At 46.3% G+C, this 17606-nt stretch overlaps 1 protein-coding gene across 1 annotated transcript in view; it reads right to left on the bottom strand.

Moving 5' to 3' along the window:
- Nucleotides 1-17606, bottom strand: part of LOC138296827 (calpain-1 catalytic subunit-like) — a 434447-nt gene that overhangs the window by 13622 nt on the left and 403219 nt on the right. Inside the window, exons 16-17 of the mRNA XM_069236288.1 lie at nucleotides 14204-14272; nucleotides 12677-12755 (exon numbers count right to left, since the gene is read on the bottom strand). Of these exons, the coding sequence (XP_069092389.1) occupies nucleotides 12677-12755; nucleotides 14204-14272 (148 nt within the window). The remainder of the gene's footprint in view (nucleotides 1-12676; nucleotides 12756-14203; nucleotides 14273-17606) is intronic.

The raw sequence follows: 17606 nt of genomic DNA, 5'->3' as shown, positions 1-17606 counted from the left end.
GTCCGATATAGCAGAGGACGCTGTTTTATATCCCCCGGGACCTGGAGCTCCTCGGCTGCAAGTCTTACTCAGCGTGCATGCTGGCCACACCCCTCGTAATTTATTTTTAAAGTAGGTGATGTCTGAGGGACTGTTAATGACATTTTCTGATTTTTATTTTTTTATTTTTAATGCAGTATCCATAAAATAAAGGTTGTTTAACACCAAAACAGGACCTCACATATGAGAAATGGGAGGGTGTCACAGAGGTTATTTACAGTAGTATTAGTGAGCTGCTCTGTGTTACAATTATTGAAAACACACATCACTATCCATGAATATTAGATGTAAATGCATTAAGAATTGGGACGGGTGTGTCTGTGCATTGTCAGTGACCTGGCCAAAGAGGGTGAGAAAGAGCTGGAACTGGATCAGAAATTCAAATCTGTTACAAACAGAGGCTCCCAAAATACATTTGACCCAAGGCCCCGAAATTCCAAGTTTCTCAAGTGCAGTGAATATTGTAGTATCAGCTCTCCAGCTGTGCCAGGAGAGCTGTGCTGAGGATTTCTGTGTTTTCACTTCTAAAACAGCTGCATCGCTCCAATACCTCTGATCAAACTGCCGTGAAGCGTGATGGAGAGAGACAAAAGCAAAACTGAAATTGCTCTGATTCGGTAACAGTGTGAACAGTGTGACATAACTGGTAGTCAAGCAAAGCATTCCAATACCGCTGATTGAGTTTGTGGTCAAACTCAATCAGTGCTGTATGAAACGTAAAAACGCCATGTCCACTATGGAGCAAGAAGATGAGAGACAAAAGAAAAAAATAGTCTGCCCATGCTAAAGTATATGGCAGATGGTGCAATAATCCATGTAATAGGGTCAGTCTGTACGGCGTATCAAAACAGCCTCAAGGCCGGACAAACGTAAAGCATTTTCCAATGATATTAAGGGAATTCCAGGGACGAATGATAGTAATGGGTGTGAGATGGGCATGGTTAAAGCCCACAGAATAGATTACAACAAGTCGAAAAGCAACGCCTGCGCACTGCTATGTTCGACCTAAAAAGGAGACAGAAACAAAGAAACAGAGCATGTCTTTTGAGTGATACAGTTATGTTAATAGTTTAATTACTAATAATAATATAGTTATTATAAGAAGCTGGCTCTCTATATGATGTGCTCCATATGGTGCACTAAAAAGAGTACACCATGCAGAGAGCCCAGTGGCTCCCCAGCTGGTTTGCAGAGGCAAAAGTAGATAGGTAATGGTGTATTTTGTGGTAGTGAGGGTGAGCAGTTAGGCTTATCAGAGGGTAGTGCTAAGCATGTGTTGTACTCACAGAGGCAATAATTGAGACACACACTCAAAGATTAAATCTGAGACCAATTTAGAAAAATAATACTTTTGTTTATATATGTTTCAAAATAAGAGCTTCGTATTCAGGTATGTACTTTTTCAAGCATAAATACATTTCAGATTCAAAAATCAACACGGTGCAATTCTCAGAGTTCTTCAATGTTATCCTATGGAGGAAAACAATGTTCAGCAAACACAGGGTTAATAACTACTTAAAAGGACAATCTCAGAGAGTCAAGGTAAATACTGGGCACTGATCAGAACCACACCAGCAGATCACTCTGGGTAGCAATGGGGCAGCCGGGCGCAGGGGTGCAGTAAGGCATCGGGTGCCCAATGGTTTACTATGGGAGTTGGTTCTTGTGAGCCTGAGGCTGCAGGCATCATTGGGGAGTCCGCCGGGGGGGACCCAAGGTGGACTGGAGCTAGGAGGAGCCATGGACATCGTTGGCACTAGTGACCCACCTCAGATTGCTTTGGGGGCGACAGGTGCAGTGGTTGCTGAAGGTGTTGGGTTTTTTCTCACCAAAAGGCTGCAGGAGAGAGTGACCTGCATGGACTCTAGACAGATAAGGAACTTGGCTGGCACCTTTGGTTGGCTTCACCTCGGGTCATGGACGTCAGGTGCAAAGTTCACTTCAGGTGTCGGGTCTTTGCTGTTCCAAGGGCTACAGAGTCCTTTCTTGAAACTTTGTTGCAGAGCAGTTCGGCTCCTCACTGGAGTCTGACTCTTTGTAGAAGGCAGGCAGTACTCCTGGATTTCTTGGAGGCTCAGCGGAGGCACGAGTCATCTTTTTGGGCACAATCAGTCGAGGTCAGCAAGCACGGTGATGGGGCTGGTACAGAGTCAGATGCTTCTTTTCCTTTTCTGCAGGTGCGACTCCTCTGTGTTTTTGTCTTTGTAGGTAGTCAGGATCTGATTCCTAGGGTTCAGGGGTGCCACCTAAATACTCAATTTAGAAATGCTACAGGGAGTGCCAGGTGGTAGCCAATGGGCTGACCACCTTGAGGGTGAGTATACCCTGTTTATGACCACCTCCGCTGGGAAGTGGGCATAACCCTAACCCTAGTGGCCTAATTACTTCCAAACAAGATGGAGGAATTTAAAAAGTAGTGTCCACTTCAGCTCGTCCACCTTAGGGGTGGGACTGGCATGAAGAGGGCACAACTCCTAATCTGACTAATTTTCCCACCTCTGCTGCCGCCAAAAGTGGGGCCAGGGTGGGGGGGTGGTCATATCTGCCATCTGGAGAGACCTGAGTCGCATTACAGAGGCGGCTAGGCCTTTGAAGCTCCCAGCCCTGGAATGTCCATCCTGCCTGGGAAAGGTGCTAACACCCCCATCCAATATTGACTTTTGTCTCTGGCCCTCGAGAGTGCTGGCTCTCACCTTGGGGGGGATATAAAACATGTCTAGGGTGGCTGAACTGGCCAGGACCAGTCAGTCAGTACACTAGTAGCTGGTATGTTTTCAGGGGGTATCTCTAAGGTGCCCTCTGGGTGCAGTAATTAATAAATCCCTCACTGACATCAGTGAGGATTTATTAATATAAGATGTTTGATAGTAAAATCCCTGTCTTCAATGAAGGCTTCATGTAGCTGGGGAACTTGTTGTGACCAGTGTCTAGCACATATATTTAAAATGGCTTTCCTGGCCACTCACTATGGGCCTCATTATGAGTCTGGTGGTCTTCAGACCGCTAGACCAATGGTGGTGGTCGGACCACTGCAGTCGTGGCGGTCTGACTGCCACATTATGAACATGGTGGAGCCGCCACGGTCTGACCGCCGACACCGCCAGGCGGCCTGATGAAGGAATGAGTTTGGTGGGTGGCCTCTGCCGCCCGCCAAACTCGTAATGAGGCTCTATGTCTGAGAATCGACAAGGACATAGCACAGTCTTATCTGCTCATGCAGATATGCCATCACGTGTAATGTAATACACCCTGCCTTAGGGATGGAAGGCCTGCTAGAGAGGTGACTTACATATGTTGCATGCATTGTTAGGGGACATGGCACACAGGCTGTGTGCCATGTTATGTTTTCACTTTTGTCTGACCAAGACATGCAACCTGCAATGGCAGCCTGTCATGTGCTTGGTTAGCACCCCAGGCTGTAGGTACCAGAAGTACCATTTACTAGGGATTTACAGTAGGTGCTAAAGGTTTAGCAAATTGAGAAAACCTGTGCAGCTTTGGGGAAAGAGCTTTGGTACTGGGGACCTGGTTAGCTGGAACCCAGTGCACTTTCAGTCAAAATTACACCAGAAACCAGGCAAGAAGTTGGTAGTTGAGCATGTTAAAAGAGGCACTATCCTACAGTTGTTTAATAGCTAAGAATTCCAGCAGCTGTTTCAAGTGCACCACCAATCCAGAGCAGAGCTCAAAAAAGCCTCAGCCCAGCTCCTTACGAGACTCTTGCTCCCAGTGGTCAGGACACCTATTGACATTGTGTTGCGGTAGGAGCTAGTATTGTGACTGAAGTCCAACTGACTCCTGGCACATCAGAGCTCTCAAGCATGCCAGGCTCAGGCATAAGTACATCATCTCTTCAGGTTTTTTTTTGTTTGTGTTTTGTGACTTGAGGCCATAATTTCATTAAAGGAAGTTCAGGACTACAAGTCTGAGAATGCTAAATAAAAAAAGCAGGATAGAATGACTTACTTTTGCATGACTTAAAACATTTGAGCACTGCCCTTGTACCTCCTGGAGTAGGCGTGATGGACAAGTGTTTATATCCAGTGATACTTTTTTCGGGATACTCTAACTGCAGAGTCCTCACCTTTTGAATACCCCCAAATGGTAGACTGCATCTAGAGAATTCTTCAGCAGTGATTCTGCGTACTGCCACATGGCACGGTATGCCTCCTTGGAGAATCCAAACTACCTACGCCAGAAGTGATGGCGTGGAGTCACAAATAAGTACCCCCAAAAGCACTGACATCAGGTTCTTAATTTTTCTCCTTCTCTGCCCTCATATGAGGAGCACTTTGAACAAACTGTCGGTGGCGGTGTGCTGAATACTAACTTGGGACATTATTATAATGTATGCAAGTTCATTTTGCATACTGGGTGGAGGGACGGTTGTGATGTATCAGCGGTTAGATAAAGCATCTTGCAGAGCCAGCGTTACCAAAGTTAAGTAACTTGTTCTTCTGATTGATGTTATTGCAGATGGAATGATGGAATAAGCCTCCTAATGCTTTTCTTGAAGCAAATTCTAATGTGCAGATGTTTTGACACTGCACATTCTCAGTGGAGGCAAGTGGATCTATCCAGGGCACGCCCCACTGATGGAAAATGCCCCATGCCACCTCCGGGTGTTAATGCTACTCGTGGTCTGCCAGCCGATCCTTGGTCAGCTTGTCTACCCTGGCAGTCAGGGGCCCTGCAACGCGTTTGACTAACAAAAAATAAATTTTGCTGGTTCACCATTTCCAGAGACCTAGAGTCTTCTAGCACAGAAGCCAGGACTCCACTCTAACCTGCTTGTTGATTACCATTTGATATTCATATTGTTAATGAGGACCTGCACTGGCCTCTCATTGATGTAAGACAGGAAGGTTTTTTAGGGGAAGACAAATCATCTGAAGCTCTAGAAGACTGATGTGGAGTTGGCTTTCTGCCAGACACCAGAGGCTGAGCTCCCTTACAACCCAAACATCATCCATAGGTGGTATACTACTTCCTGCAACAAGCTCTCCGTTAGCAGCCAGTCACTGAAGTTTGGGAATAAATGTATTCCTGACCTCCGGAAATAGGCTAGTAGACCTCCTTCACTTCCATCACATTCGTGAATTCTGAGTAGCCAAAGGCAGGTGTTGCACCTTTGCACAAATGGCAAGCCTCATATGTCTGATGTGATGAAGGGGGTGATTCTAATTCTGGCGGGCGGCGGAGGCCGCCCGCCAGAATTCCGCCCCCATAATACCGCTCCGCGGTCAGAAGACCGCGGAGGGTATTATGAGTTTTTCCCTGGGCTGGCGGGCGGTCTCCAAAAGACCGCCCGCCAGCCCAGGGAAAAACTCCCTTCCCACGAGGATGCCGGCTCGTAATCGAGCTGGCGGAGTGGGAAGGTGCGACGGGTGCAGTAGCACCCGTCGCGTATTTCAGTGTCTGCAAGGCAGACACTGAAATACCTTGCGGGGCCCTCTTACGGGGGCCCCTGCCGTGCCCATGCCATTGGCATGGGCACGGCAGGGGCCCCCAGGGGCCCCGCGACCCCCCCTACCGCCATCCTGTTCATGGCGGCTTTCCCGCCATGAACAGGATGGCGGTAGGGGGGGGTCAGAATCCCCCATGGCGGCGCAGCAAGCTGCGCCGCCATGGGGGATTCTGAGGGCAGCGGTAAACCGGCGGGAGACCGCCGGTTTACCCTTTCTGACCGCGGCCAAAGCGCCGCGGTCAGAATGCCCAGCGGGGCACCGCCGGCCTGTCGGCGGTGCTCCCGCCGACCCTCGCCCCGGCGGTCGAAGACCGCCGGGGTTAGAATCAGCCCCGAAATCTCCAGCTGAGGAGGAAAAGTTGTATCCTGGTCCTTACTGGCTGGTGAATGTGTGTAGGCAACTTAGAGCCGCTTCACATGTGGCCTCAGTCCTGAACCTACAGGACTTCCTGTTGTTGTGCAGGTAGAGAGGACCAGCTTTGTTTGTAGGCTAACCCCCTTGAATAACACATGAATCTTCAATACTGATTGTGGAACTGCTTAGCTGGGGTTTGTAATCCCAAAAATCAAGCTGCAGCACTATGAAATCTAAATAATTAGAGCACCAAATCAGCTTTTTTTCTGAACAATCTGGACCTATCAAAGGGGAACAATAGCCATAAGGGATGCTTGAACAGATCCTAAGAATCCAGTTTCATTTATCAAATTATCCTTAGTTGAAATTGAATGTAATAAAAAGTCCAGCACTTCAACTTTCTTTGCACTACCACTGCTGCGAAAGAAGGGAAAGAGGAAAGGGGGTCCAGCCAGTTGACTTCCTTAGAATGCCGAATTTATAAGATAGTTGTGAGAACTCCAAACCGGAAGGCCTGGACCCTAAGCCTCCCAATAATTATAGTACTAGATTAGTTAGAGGTGAGTTCCCACTTCAAAAAATTACTAATAATAAGCACAATGCTGCAAAAGAGGCATTTTCTATGACTGTTTAGGGGGATGTATCTAGCACACAGTCATTTGTTAAGTATAGCTGTCAACCTCATCTGTATAGTGAGGGGGGAGCAGGTTGTCAGGTAAATTGGAGCATGCCTTACAATGCTGAGCAGCTTCCTCCTCTCCACCCGCTCTGTTGTGTTAGCGAAGTGTACAGTATTTGCAATGCAATTTATCAGCCAAAGTATACTCAAAGTATCACACTGTACTGTTTATGCTTCTTCCTGTCATGGTATGAGAGCTGCACCTTGGTGTACTGACTTAAAAATAAAAAAAATAAAAACTTTTTTAAAAAAAAGATATGCCTTGAACCGCACCAGAATCATATCTGGTTAGGGCCACTAGCCTTTGGCACTACAGGCGTTGGGGAAGAGCCTGAAGAAGATCAGTGTCTGGTTGCATAATGAGCAGTAGTAGGCAGTGGTGGGAGCCGCCTGCCTGGAGGGCGCCGCCATATGGCCGAGGCCATTCTGGCTTTCCCGCTGGGCTGGCGGGCGACCGCCAGAAGGCCGCCCGCCAGCCCAGCGGGAAACCCCTCCCCACGAGGAAGCCGGCTCCGAATGGAGCCGGCGGAGTGGGTATGTGCGACGGGTGCAGTGGCACCCGTCGCGTATTTCAGTGTCTGCAAAGCAGACACTGAAATACATAGTGGGGCCCTCTTACGGGGGCCCCTGCAGTGCCCATGCCATTGGCATGGGCACTGCAGGGGCCCCCAGGGGCCCCACAACACCCCATACCGCCTTCCTGTTCCTGGCGGGTCGGATGGCGGTATGGGGTGTCAGAGTCCCCATGGCGGCGCAGCAAGCTGCGCCACCATGGAGGATTCTGCAGGACAGTGGAAAACCGGCGGGAGACCGCCGGTTTTCCTGTTCTGACCGCGGCTGAACCGCCGCGGTCAGAATGTCCTGAGGGGCACCGCCAGCCTTTTGGCGGTGCTCCCGCCGACCCTGGCCCCGGCGGTCCGTGACCGCCGGGGTCAGAATGAGGGCCTAAGTTTTCTCAAATCAAAAAACTATTTATTTTAGATTAACTAAAATTGTTAAAATTGAAAAAACAATATTTAATCATTTCACTGTATCACATCATCACAGTGATCATTTTTAGATCTTCAACCCAACCTATCAACAGATTCATGTTCTGCTGAAAAGGGAACATTGTTACTGATCCATGACCATATACAGTGTGACAACCTTAAAATCGTTGCCCATAAATTATGCATTTCTAATGTGAGAAAGTGCATTTCTGTCTTTGGGGACTCTACTGAATTTTCTCAATCGGTGGTCAGCTTGACTTTACATTGGAGATAGCTTTTGGATGGTTTGTACAGGACCTAGGCAGTATGGTTATTAGATATTTCCTATATTCTGCGTGAGCTATCACAAGTTCCTGTGTCACAGCTTTGAAGCTATGTTTGGGTATGATTAGTCTGATATTTAGGAGCAGTTTTAGTTAAAATCCAGCTTATTTAGAGATTTGTTTGATATGAAGATCAAGATTGAGGGACCTATTGCATTGAATGCTTAGGAAGCTTGCTGATTTTACAATCTTGGGGAAGATATTTAGGACCTGTAGCTGGAGATTTCTGGGAATAATAAGATGAATTCATTGTTTTGAGGGTTAAGTTTACATTTAATTTGGGACATCATGAGCTTGAGTCTGATGGACATTGAGACAGATTGTCAATGTCTTTTTTGTTATCAACCTTGAGGCAAAGCTGGGAATTGTCCTCCTAGTGGTGGAAGTCACTACCTACCTTGCAGAATATATTGCCCAGATGTTCAACATACAAGTCAGTCTATATGGAGGCTTGGGTGAAGTGCTAGGATTTATTAACAATTCTAAGGAGAAACAGAGTATAAAGGAAGCTTCTGGCCAATCAGTAGTCCAATGTAAAGCTTTGAAAATGGGAAAAGTCTCTGTATGGGCCTATATCTTTACAAATGTCTCCATGGCCTAAAATGTTTCCTTCATGGCTTAGTAAGTCCCACAACCCAAAGCCTCTGACCAGGTTTGATCTTTAAAGGATGCCCCTAAGTTCTGTTCAAGCGATAATTGGTTGTGTCAAACAGTCATTCCCTTCTGGCTTATAGACTGCACAAATTGCACAGGCACTAAAATATTTTACCTTAGTACACACCTTAGGAATGCTAACCTGCAAACTGGTATTCATTAAGCTAATGATGGTGGCTCAGTGGTTATTTGCTAGAGAGAAGGAAACTTCTTATTAACACCAGTGGAAAAACAGGGGAAATATTGACGTGTTTTTATTCTAACTACCTACATATTGCAAAAGTAAGACTGACAGGCTTGAGGATTTGGTGTTTGTGGATTCATTAACCTTGTTTTGTTGTATTTATAAATTGCTATCTTTATGTTTTTATGTCGTGTTTATGAATAATCGTAAGAGAATAAACTTTTATAGCTGATACTGGTAGTTTGTAATGTGCAGCTGCTTGGAAACATTTTTCAGGTTATTCAGACCCAGAAGGTCAGCCATTGTGAGCATGGTGTATATTTTCCCTCGTTGGTACTTAATCTGAACTAGCTGTTTTGATCCTACTTCTCCTCTGGTATTACCACCTTTGCATTCTTATACTTGGTCATTACCATCATCTAAAGTCTGTGGAAACGGAGTTGCCTGTGCACAAACCAGAGCTTCTACGATTTACATTGAGCTCCTAAAGAGAGCGGGCTCTAAAATACACAGGTTCTACTTGTACAACATTTAAAACTTATTTACAGGGAGTTAATGTTGAAAAAACAAGAAACTCATTTATTATTTCCTATCGTTGGATAGTAAAAGTAATTGCTTGGGTGGAGAGACATATATTGTGGGAATTACTTTTTAAAGCATGCCAATTTGTACTAAACTGTGATACAAAAAGTAGTTAAAAAGTGCAAAACAGTAATTAAGAAGTGTTGAGTGTTCACGGTATGAAGTAATTCTCCCCCTGCCAGCATGCAGACCCTTTGCCCTGCCTGTATCATATTCCTGCTCCATATTGTCACTTAAAGTAAAAAGGTTTAGAAACAGGCAAATAGTAGTTAGCACCTGCAGTCAGAGCATGTAGGCAGCTAATATCAGCCTGGATCAGGCAGTACAGAATTGCAACAACTGGATCACACAAGCTGCCAACAAAGTCGCTCCAACCAAGTCACCCAAACCCCATGGATACAATAAACACGCCAGTTGGTACACCCCAGCACTCAGGGCAGCCATATGCAGGTGCAAACACCTGGCAAGAAGATGGCACATGAGCAAAGTCCTCACCGACCCAGACGCTTTCAAAACTGACTTCAACAACTACAACCGTCTAATCACAGCCACTAAAGAGGAAGCCCTAACCCACAGCATCGAAAACAGTGAGAACCAAACTAATGAACTCCATCATCAGAGAGTTTTCGTGCCCGTCGGCCACTGAAAACTCCATCCCCTCCCTTCAAGAACTCTACGATGTCCTAGCTATCCATTTCCACACAAGAATTCAGACCGTCTATAAAAACTTTGATTCCCAACCCTCCGACCTCCTCAACATCCCAATGACCACCACCGTTGCCCACCCACTCACCTTCTGGGAGCAACTCAGCACACAGAACACAAACTCACTTATGAGCTCTATCTACTCAGGAGCACCCACCGACCCCTGCCCCCACCACCTTTTCAACCTCGGGTGAGACAAGATCAGCCACCAACACACCACATCCTCAACGCCTTGCTAGCTACAGCCACCTTCCCTGAAGCCTGTAAACACCCCAAGATCAGACCCCTCCTCAAGAAATCCTCCCCAGACCCCAGCAGGCTCCAGTACTATCGCCCAATAGCTTGCCTCCCTTATCCCACCAGAACCTTAGAAAGGCCATCAACCTCCAACTTACTGAACACCTGGAGAGAAACAACATAATGGACCCATCCCAATCAGGCTTGAGAGCCAGCCACAGCACTGAGACAGCCCTCATTGCCGCAACAGATGACATCCAGAGCCTACTCGACAGAGGAGAATCAGCCACCCTGATCCTGCAGAACCTTTAGGCAAGCTTCAAAACCATCTCACACCACACACTCATGGACCGACTACGCCAGATAAGAATCACAGGCGACGCACTCAGATGGATGGCATCCTTACTCGCAGGTGCACCCAGAGAGTCCGCCTCTCCCCCTTCATCTCACAAGCTAAGCCCATCATCTGCGTCATCCCCCAAGGCTCATTCCTCAGCCCAACCCTCTTCAATATCTGCATGACTCCTCTTGCGGATAGAATAGTCAGATCACACAACATCAATATTATCTCATACACCAACGACAATCAGCTCGTCCTCTCACTCTCAGCAGACTCCACCTGAAGAAACACCATCTTCCACAACTGCATGAAGAACGTATCCACATGGATGAGGGACAACTGCTTGAAGCTCAACATGGACAAGACTGAAGTTCTGATCTTCAGCATATACACGTCCCTCTGGAACGACTCCTGGTGGCCATCGGAACTCAGACCCACCCCCACTCCTAAGTACCACGAACGCAACCTCAGCATCATCCTCGACAGTAAGCTCTCCAAGAGGAGTCAGGTAAACGCCATCTCCTCAGCCAGCTTCCACACACTCTGCATGCTTCGCAAAGTCTTCAAATGGCTCTCCATTTGCACCAGAAAGACAGTGACCCAGGCTTTCATCACTACTCAACTAGGCTACGGCAATGCACTCTACGTAGGTACCACCACCAAATTCATGCAAAGACTCCAGATGATCCAGGACACAGCTGTGAGGTTGATCCTCGACCTACCCAAGAGAACTCACATCATCCAACACCTGAGCGACCTACACTTGCTCCCAATCCAGGAAAGATGTCACTTCAAACTCCTAACCTATGCCTACAAGGCCCTTCACGACCATAATCCCACCTACATCAACCACTGCCTAAACTTCCACCGACCTCCCAGAAACCTTTGCTCCGCACACCAGATGCTTGTCCAAATCTCACACATTTGACAGTGCCGCTCGGGAGGATGCTCCTTCTCCCACCTCGCCACCAAAGCCTGGAACGAACTCCCTCACCACCTATGCACCGCACCATCACTAACCAACTTCAGGAAGGGACTCAAGACCTGGCTTTTTGACTATCAACGGGAGCAAGCACCTGGGTACCCACTGGGGTAATAAGCAGTGCTCTACAAGTACCTGTTGATTGATTGATTAATATAGCATTACAGCCCGCTGCTGAGGGCTATAACATTCATTAAAGGCCTTGAACCGAAGTCATGGGCCCTAGCCACATAATGGCTATAATTCAGTTCCCCCAAACATTCAGATTAATAAGGAAGAAAAGGAAAGACAAACATTGGAGTTAAAGGTCTGTTACAACCACTATTGGCCCTCAACCAATCCATTGTCTTCAGTGGAGCACTCAACATTCCAGTGCTTCAATAAAATCTGTTAATGTGTCATTCCATGGCATATTCCCTTCCACAGCCACCAGTCAAAACCCTCTCAGCAACCAACACAGGAATGTGGGCCTGAATGAGGAGCAGTTGTTCAACAATAATACTTTTGCACTCTGCCTATGGTACGACTCAACTTCAGAGCCAGAGGGCACAGACAAAAGAGTTAATGATTTTGTTCCTCTAAATTAAAAATCACGCACCTTGGGGACCCAGTTTTAGCTGGACGGTGTTACACGTGTTTCTCATAGTCACACTGGATGACTAACTTAAATGTGTTACTCTGTGTGCAAGTGAAGTGCCGTTCTAACGATTTTGGGGGGTCTAGGCATGTCATATTTTGGGAGCACGTGTTCAGAATAACTTTGAATTTTATTACCCATTTCCTACTATTTCAAGTCTGCATGATGCCAAACAGTACTATATTTATGTTACAATTTTAGAAACAGGAGCAAACAAAAACTGTTGAAAACTACCTTGTCCAGTGCCCCAAAAATCCCTAAGATGACACTGGATAGAGATAGACAGTCAGAGATAAAGGTAGACAGAGATCGGGAGAGCGGTTGTGATTGAGACACAGAGGTGATGGTGGTCAAATAGAGAGAAATGTCACCTTCTCAGGGGGCTCTCTTGGAAAGTGGGGGCCACATTAAATGCCCACTTTGCCCATGCTTTAAAAAGTCCCTGTGAAAGCTGCCACGGTGCTGTCTCGTGGACCCCGACCCTTGTACCCCGTCTCACTCACCGGCCATCTCCAGCGCAATCCTCAGCTCATAGGAGTTCATGGTGCCTGATTTATCCAGGTCGTGCTGTAGGAAGATAGTCTAAAAAGAAGAGGAATGTGTGGTCAGAGAACATGCTGGGGTATGGTCTGAGAAATGTTAGGTGGGGAGTATTCCTTCTTCCCTCCTGTGTTCCTTCTGACATTTAACTCACTCTTTGAGGATGCCACACCTTCCTCCTTCACTAGCACCCTTCTCTTGTGCCTCCACACCTATCAGCCATGGGCATTGGAAGTAGGGATGTGCAAGTGCTGCAGCACCCTCAAAATAAACATGCTGGAGTTCAGAAGCAGACTAAGCAATCAGGAGTTCTTTAAATTTTGTTTTTATCTTGACATATTTCTTGTGTGTTTTCAGACAGAGGTCAAATGTCAGGCTATGTCTTCTGACAAACTGTTGCTTATTCTTTTGGCATGGAGATTGGTATTTACTTTTCTTTCTCTGACTCGAAAGTGCAAGGATTGTGTAAAGTGAACTATGTGGAGTTTGAAAAGAAAGGCAGTAGGATAGCAGATATATTCTAACACAGAGCAACATGTAAATACCTGTAAACGGGCTATACAAATATGTCAAAATGTATCACCCGTTAGAAAAGCATTCAGGCATTTTTTTTAATTCTTAATTTTGATGAAAACAAAGATTTTAATAGGATCAAAACAAATATTCTTTTTTGGTGATACACAAATGATAAATATTTGCTGAAACATGATTTCCACATATTATTGTATGTGCACTCTATAGTTTTATGAGTTAAACTGAATGTCTTTGCAAATTTAAAGGCCATTTCAATAGAGAATGTGCTATCTATAAATGAAAGTGCCCTACCACACCATGCTCTAATCATATATTTGTGACTGTGGGCTACAAAATACATCAGCAGCTACCCTCGTCAGTCTCCTGCTGAATACATTTGCTACACTTTGTGTGAATCTAGGACTCGTCTTTCCCTATGATTTCAGTGATATAACACTAATGGCATCATCCCCACTCTGAAAACTGTCCCAGCACCACTGCTATCACATACTAATCACAACAACATCCACTGAAATCAGTGACCAGATTTTAGTCCACCCTAACTCATCAAAACTAAACACAAGTAATTAGGCACGTTGCCAACTGGATACTAATGGCATGTGTAACACAAGCTGACCAGTCTGTAGTCCGTGCCCTGTTGCATCTTCAGTTTTTCACTGTAAGATGCACAGATCCTGAAGGGATGTCAACCAGCTGTGGTGCCTGCAGGGATGTCAGCCAATGTGTCTATTTCACAGCGAAAGTCCTTAGCTTCTCCAGACGTGGCTGTGCCTTTGCAAGCTCACAACCGCTCACCAGATCTTGCCTTCCGTCTTGTGGCATCCACCATGATGCACGGAGATTTGATGACACTGGAAAGCCTAGACTGTGTCGGGACCACATTACTTTCTCTATGTGCACCGCTGTCATACACCTATCATCACTTGCCCCCTGATTACTGATGCCAGACGACTTACCTTCCAACACTGCACCTTGTTCCACAGAATCTGGAATTCGACCAGTCCCAGCGTAGCGTTGCCATCTTTCTGTGGAGTCATCTGGTTAAGGAGAACGTGATGAGAGTAGGTGCCATTTTTTCCAGTCTTCGGTAAGGACCACCTGTTATGAGATGAAACTACAAAAAAGTGCTCAGCGGCTTACAGTCCCTGCAAATAGGTGTCTTGTGAGGGCATGCGCTAAGTGTGTCTGCTCGTGTTAAGTGTCCTGTTAAGTTCTGATGGAAAGATGGCCATGCTACCGTTTACCACAGAATACAAACGCTGGTACCAGGCTTTAGTTTAACATCCTAATGTTCTCTCGTAGGGGATTTCCACGTATAGTCATAAGCACTTAATAGTTCCGCCCGCCTGCGGGGACCCCGGAGCACTGTTCTGAAATTGTCTTCTTAAGTGTAGATGTTTGCCTTTCTTCAGGAAGGCTTGCAAAGTCACTTAAGAATGTCACAATGCAGCCTAATGGAGAGGCTACAAAGGCCAAATTCTTCATCCTACTTGGTTGAAAAAAGGGTACTGTAAAGTAGATATGCATTAAAATGCATGGATATTCTAAAGGTTTTGCAGAAAAAATCTTTCACAAATCTTTTTGCAATGTTACATAAGGATGGAAGAATGCAGGGCAGTGTAGCCCATAGGCTGCCACTATACAGGATGAAAACACAGCTGTCGCTTTAAGAGCATATGGTCCTCCCATATCCAATCATGCATAGCAAGAGGCAGTTGCCTCAGTTCTTTTTTCCGGCTCCTTCAGACAGGACCCTGAAGCATTGAGCTCCATCTATTTATAGGTTTTTTCACAAAAAATTCTGATCAAATCAATTTGATTACACTATTACTCTACATTTTTCATCTTGCTTGAGTATTTTCTCTCATTTTTTTGTAAAATCTTGACAGAAATGTAGGGCTTTTTCCCATCCAAAGTGCCTTCACTTTTTGACAAGTGCACTCGCTGTGGCAGAAAGAAGGCCAAAACAGACCCACACTAATCCAACAACTGGGCCTTCAGGTCAACCTCACCAAGTCAACGCCATCACCTGTCCAGAGGTTGCACTACTTAGGTACCACCAACGACACCATTCAAGCAAGGGTGTTTCCTTCGGAGGAGAGACGATCATCGATCCTTTGGAAATGTCAAGCTCTCAAGAGAGCTCCTCAGTCAACAACAAGAATAATCTTGTCTCTCCTAGGGTCGATGGCGTCTTGCATCTACCTCACTCCCAATGCTCGCCTCCACATGAGGCCTTTGAAGGAGTGCCTGGAAAACCAATGGAATCAGCTGAGGGGCAATTGGGAGGACAGGATTACTCTCTCTCCACATGCAATACAATCCCTCAAGTGGTGGTGTTCTACGAATAATCTCCTGATAGGGATGCCATTTCACCAACAGGTTCCCACACAGACGATAGTCAGGGACGCATTGTTACACGGATGGGGTGCCCATGTTGATCATCTACAGATTCAAGGCTTTTGGTCTCGGAAGGATAGATTGCATCACATCAATCTCCTAGAGCTACGTGCAGTCCATCTCGCACTCAAAGCCTTCCTTCCTGCATTCACCACAATTACTCTGCTTCTTTAAACAGACAATATGGCCATCATGTATTACTTGAACAAGCAAGAGGGCACCAGATCCAGGACTCTATCTCTGGAGGCTCAAACAATCTGTAACTGGCTTCTGGCCAGGAACTTAAAAATACTTGCACACACACAAATACTTGCACAAAACCAATGTCAGCCAGGAACAACTCTAACTTAGGAAATGATAAGCAGGACAAAGATGTAACCAGAAAACCAACAACTGGTTGGTTATACTATATTTTGTTAAAAAATAATTAAAGTCAAAGGCCATAGGACAGTCCATAGTCCACAGATTGTGCAGCAAAGGCACATAATGGTGCCACAACTTGACTCCTGACTGCCATGTAACCTCCACAGGTAGGGGCATCAAGGTGGGCGGCAGGTACCTCAGGGATAATCTGGAGGGTGAATGGGGTAGGGGGGTAGTCTTAGGCTTGGGAGGGGTGGGTTTGGGATTTGGCTTGGGATTGGTTTAGTCTTGGGGAGGGTTGTCTCTTCTTGTGAGGTGTTGACTTCTTGGCGGGGGAGGGCATGGTTACTAACAGGGTGGTAGAGGAGGCCTTGGAGGTAGAAGAAATGGCCTTGGGGAGGGAAACAATACGTTTGGAGGTGTCACAGGGTAGGTGTAGGGAAAAGGGCAATCTCTGAAAGGAAGGCCTTAATGCACACATGGGGACGGTCATAACAAAAGGGTTTGGGTGTGGAGGGAGAGGGGAGTAGTTGTAAGAGGTGCTGCTGTGGATGTCTTGCGTGCATGTTTGTGGGAGGTATGCTTATGGGTGGTGAGTGTCTGTTGGGTGAGGCGTATGATGATGCACGTGACTGTGTCAGATATGTACCATATGCTTCTGTACAGAGGGGACAACACAGGTGAGTATTATGTCCCTATACAGAATAGAATGTGCAGACTTGTGTACCAATGTTGGGGACTGTACATCTATGTGTTCTTTGGAAATCTGTGACCCTTTGCACTTACCACAATGTCAGAGCTTAGAATCTTTCACATCATACACTAACCTGGTAAAAGGATGAAAATGTGTTCAGTCAGTACTTACCCCCTTGTAGCTGCTGTGCTGCCCTCAAACGCCCATCCAACTCTGGGTAGGCCACTGCCAATATGCGGGCCATTAGGGGATCAAGGTCCGACGGGGACCCCGTCCTCCTTGGGAGAACATCCCAACTGGACCTCTGCAGTTTTCCGGGTCCAGCTTCTTACAGTGGATGCTCCTGCAGCAGTGGACCACCAGAGTCTGTACTTTCTTGGCGATGGCACGCCAAGTCCCCATTTTCTGATGGGTGCCGACCTGCATGGATGACACAGACAAGAAGAGAATGTCATGTCCACATGCAGTATACCAAAACAAGCAGGGTGAAAATACAAGTTAGTGCAAGTAGTCATACACAGACTGCCTTCAACATCCCCTTCAACGAGGAATGACCATCTGCAGTCAGGACATGTCCAACGTTGAGACAGGCATATACAACATGCATATCCAGCACCAGGTGTCAGCTTGAAACATATGACCGCACCACAAGCATATCTCTAATCATGGTATATCTGTCCAAATATTTTTCACACCACCTTCAATTAGCTTGTAATACAGTATGTAGGTGGGTCAGGGTACATATATCACACACTCTCTACTATGTCTCAGGAGTCAAAATCTATCCGTATACATGTGCACATGTTCATCTACCCACACATATTACCTCAATCCTTCATTCAACCTCATTCCCTGAACATCATCATCCACTCAACACTTCAAACATTGGTATTGCATTGCAC

This window comes from Pleurodeles waltl, chromosome 5 (genome assembly GCF_031143425.1).
Source record: "Pleurodeles waltl isolate 20211129_DDA chromosome 5, aPleWal1.hap1.20221129, whole genome shotgun sequence".
NCBI lineage: Eukaryota > Metazoa > Chordata > Amphibia > Caudata > Salamandridae > Pleurodeles > Pleurodeles waltl.
The sequence above is the reverse complement of the archived record's forward strand: the minus strand, read 5'-3'. Positions and strand labels throughout refer to the sequence as shown.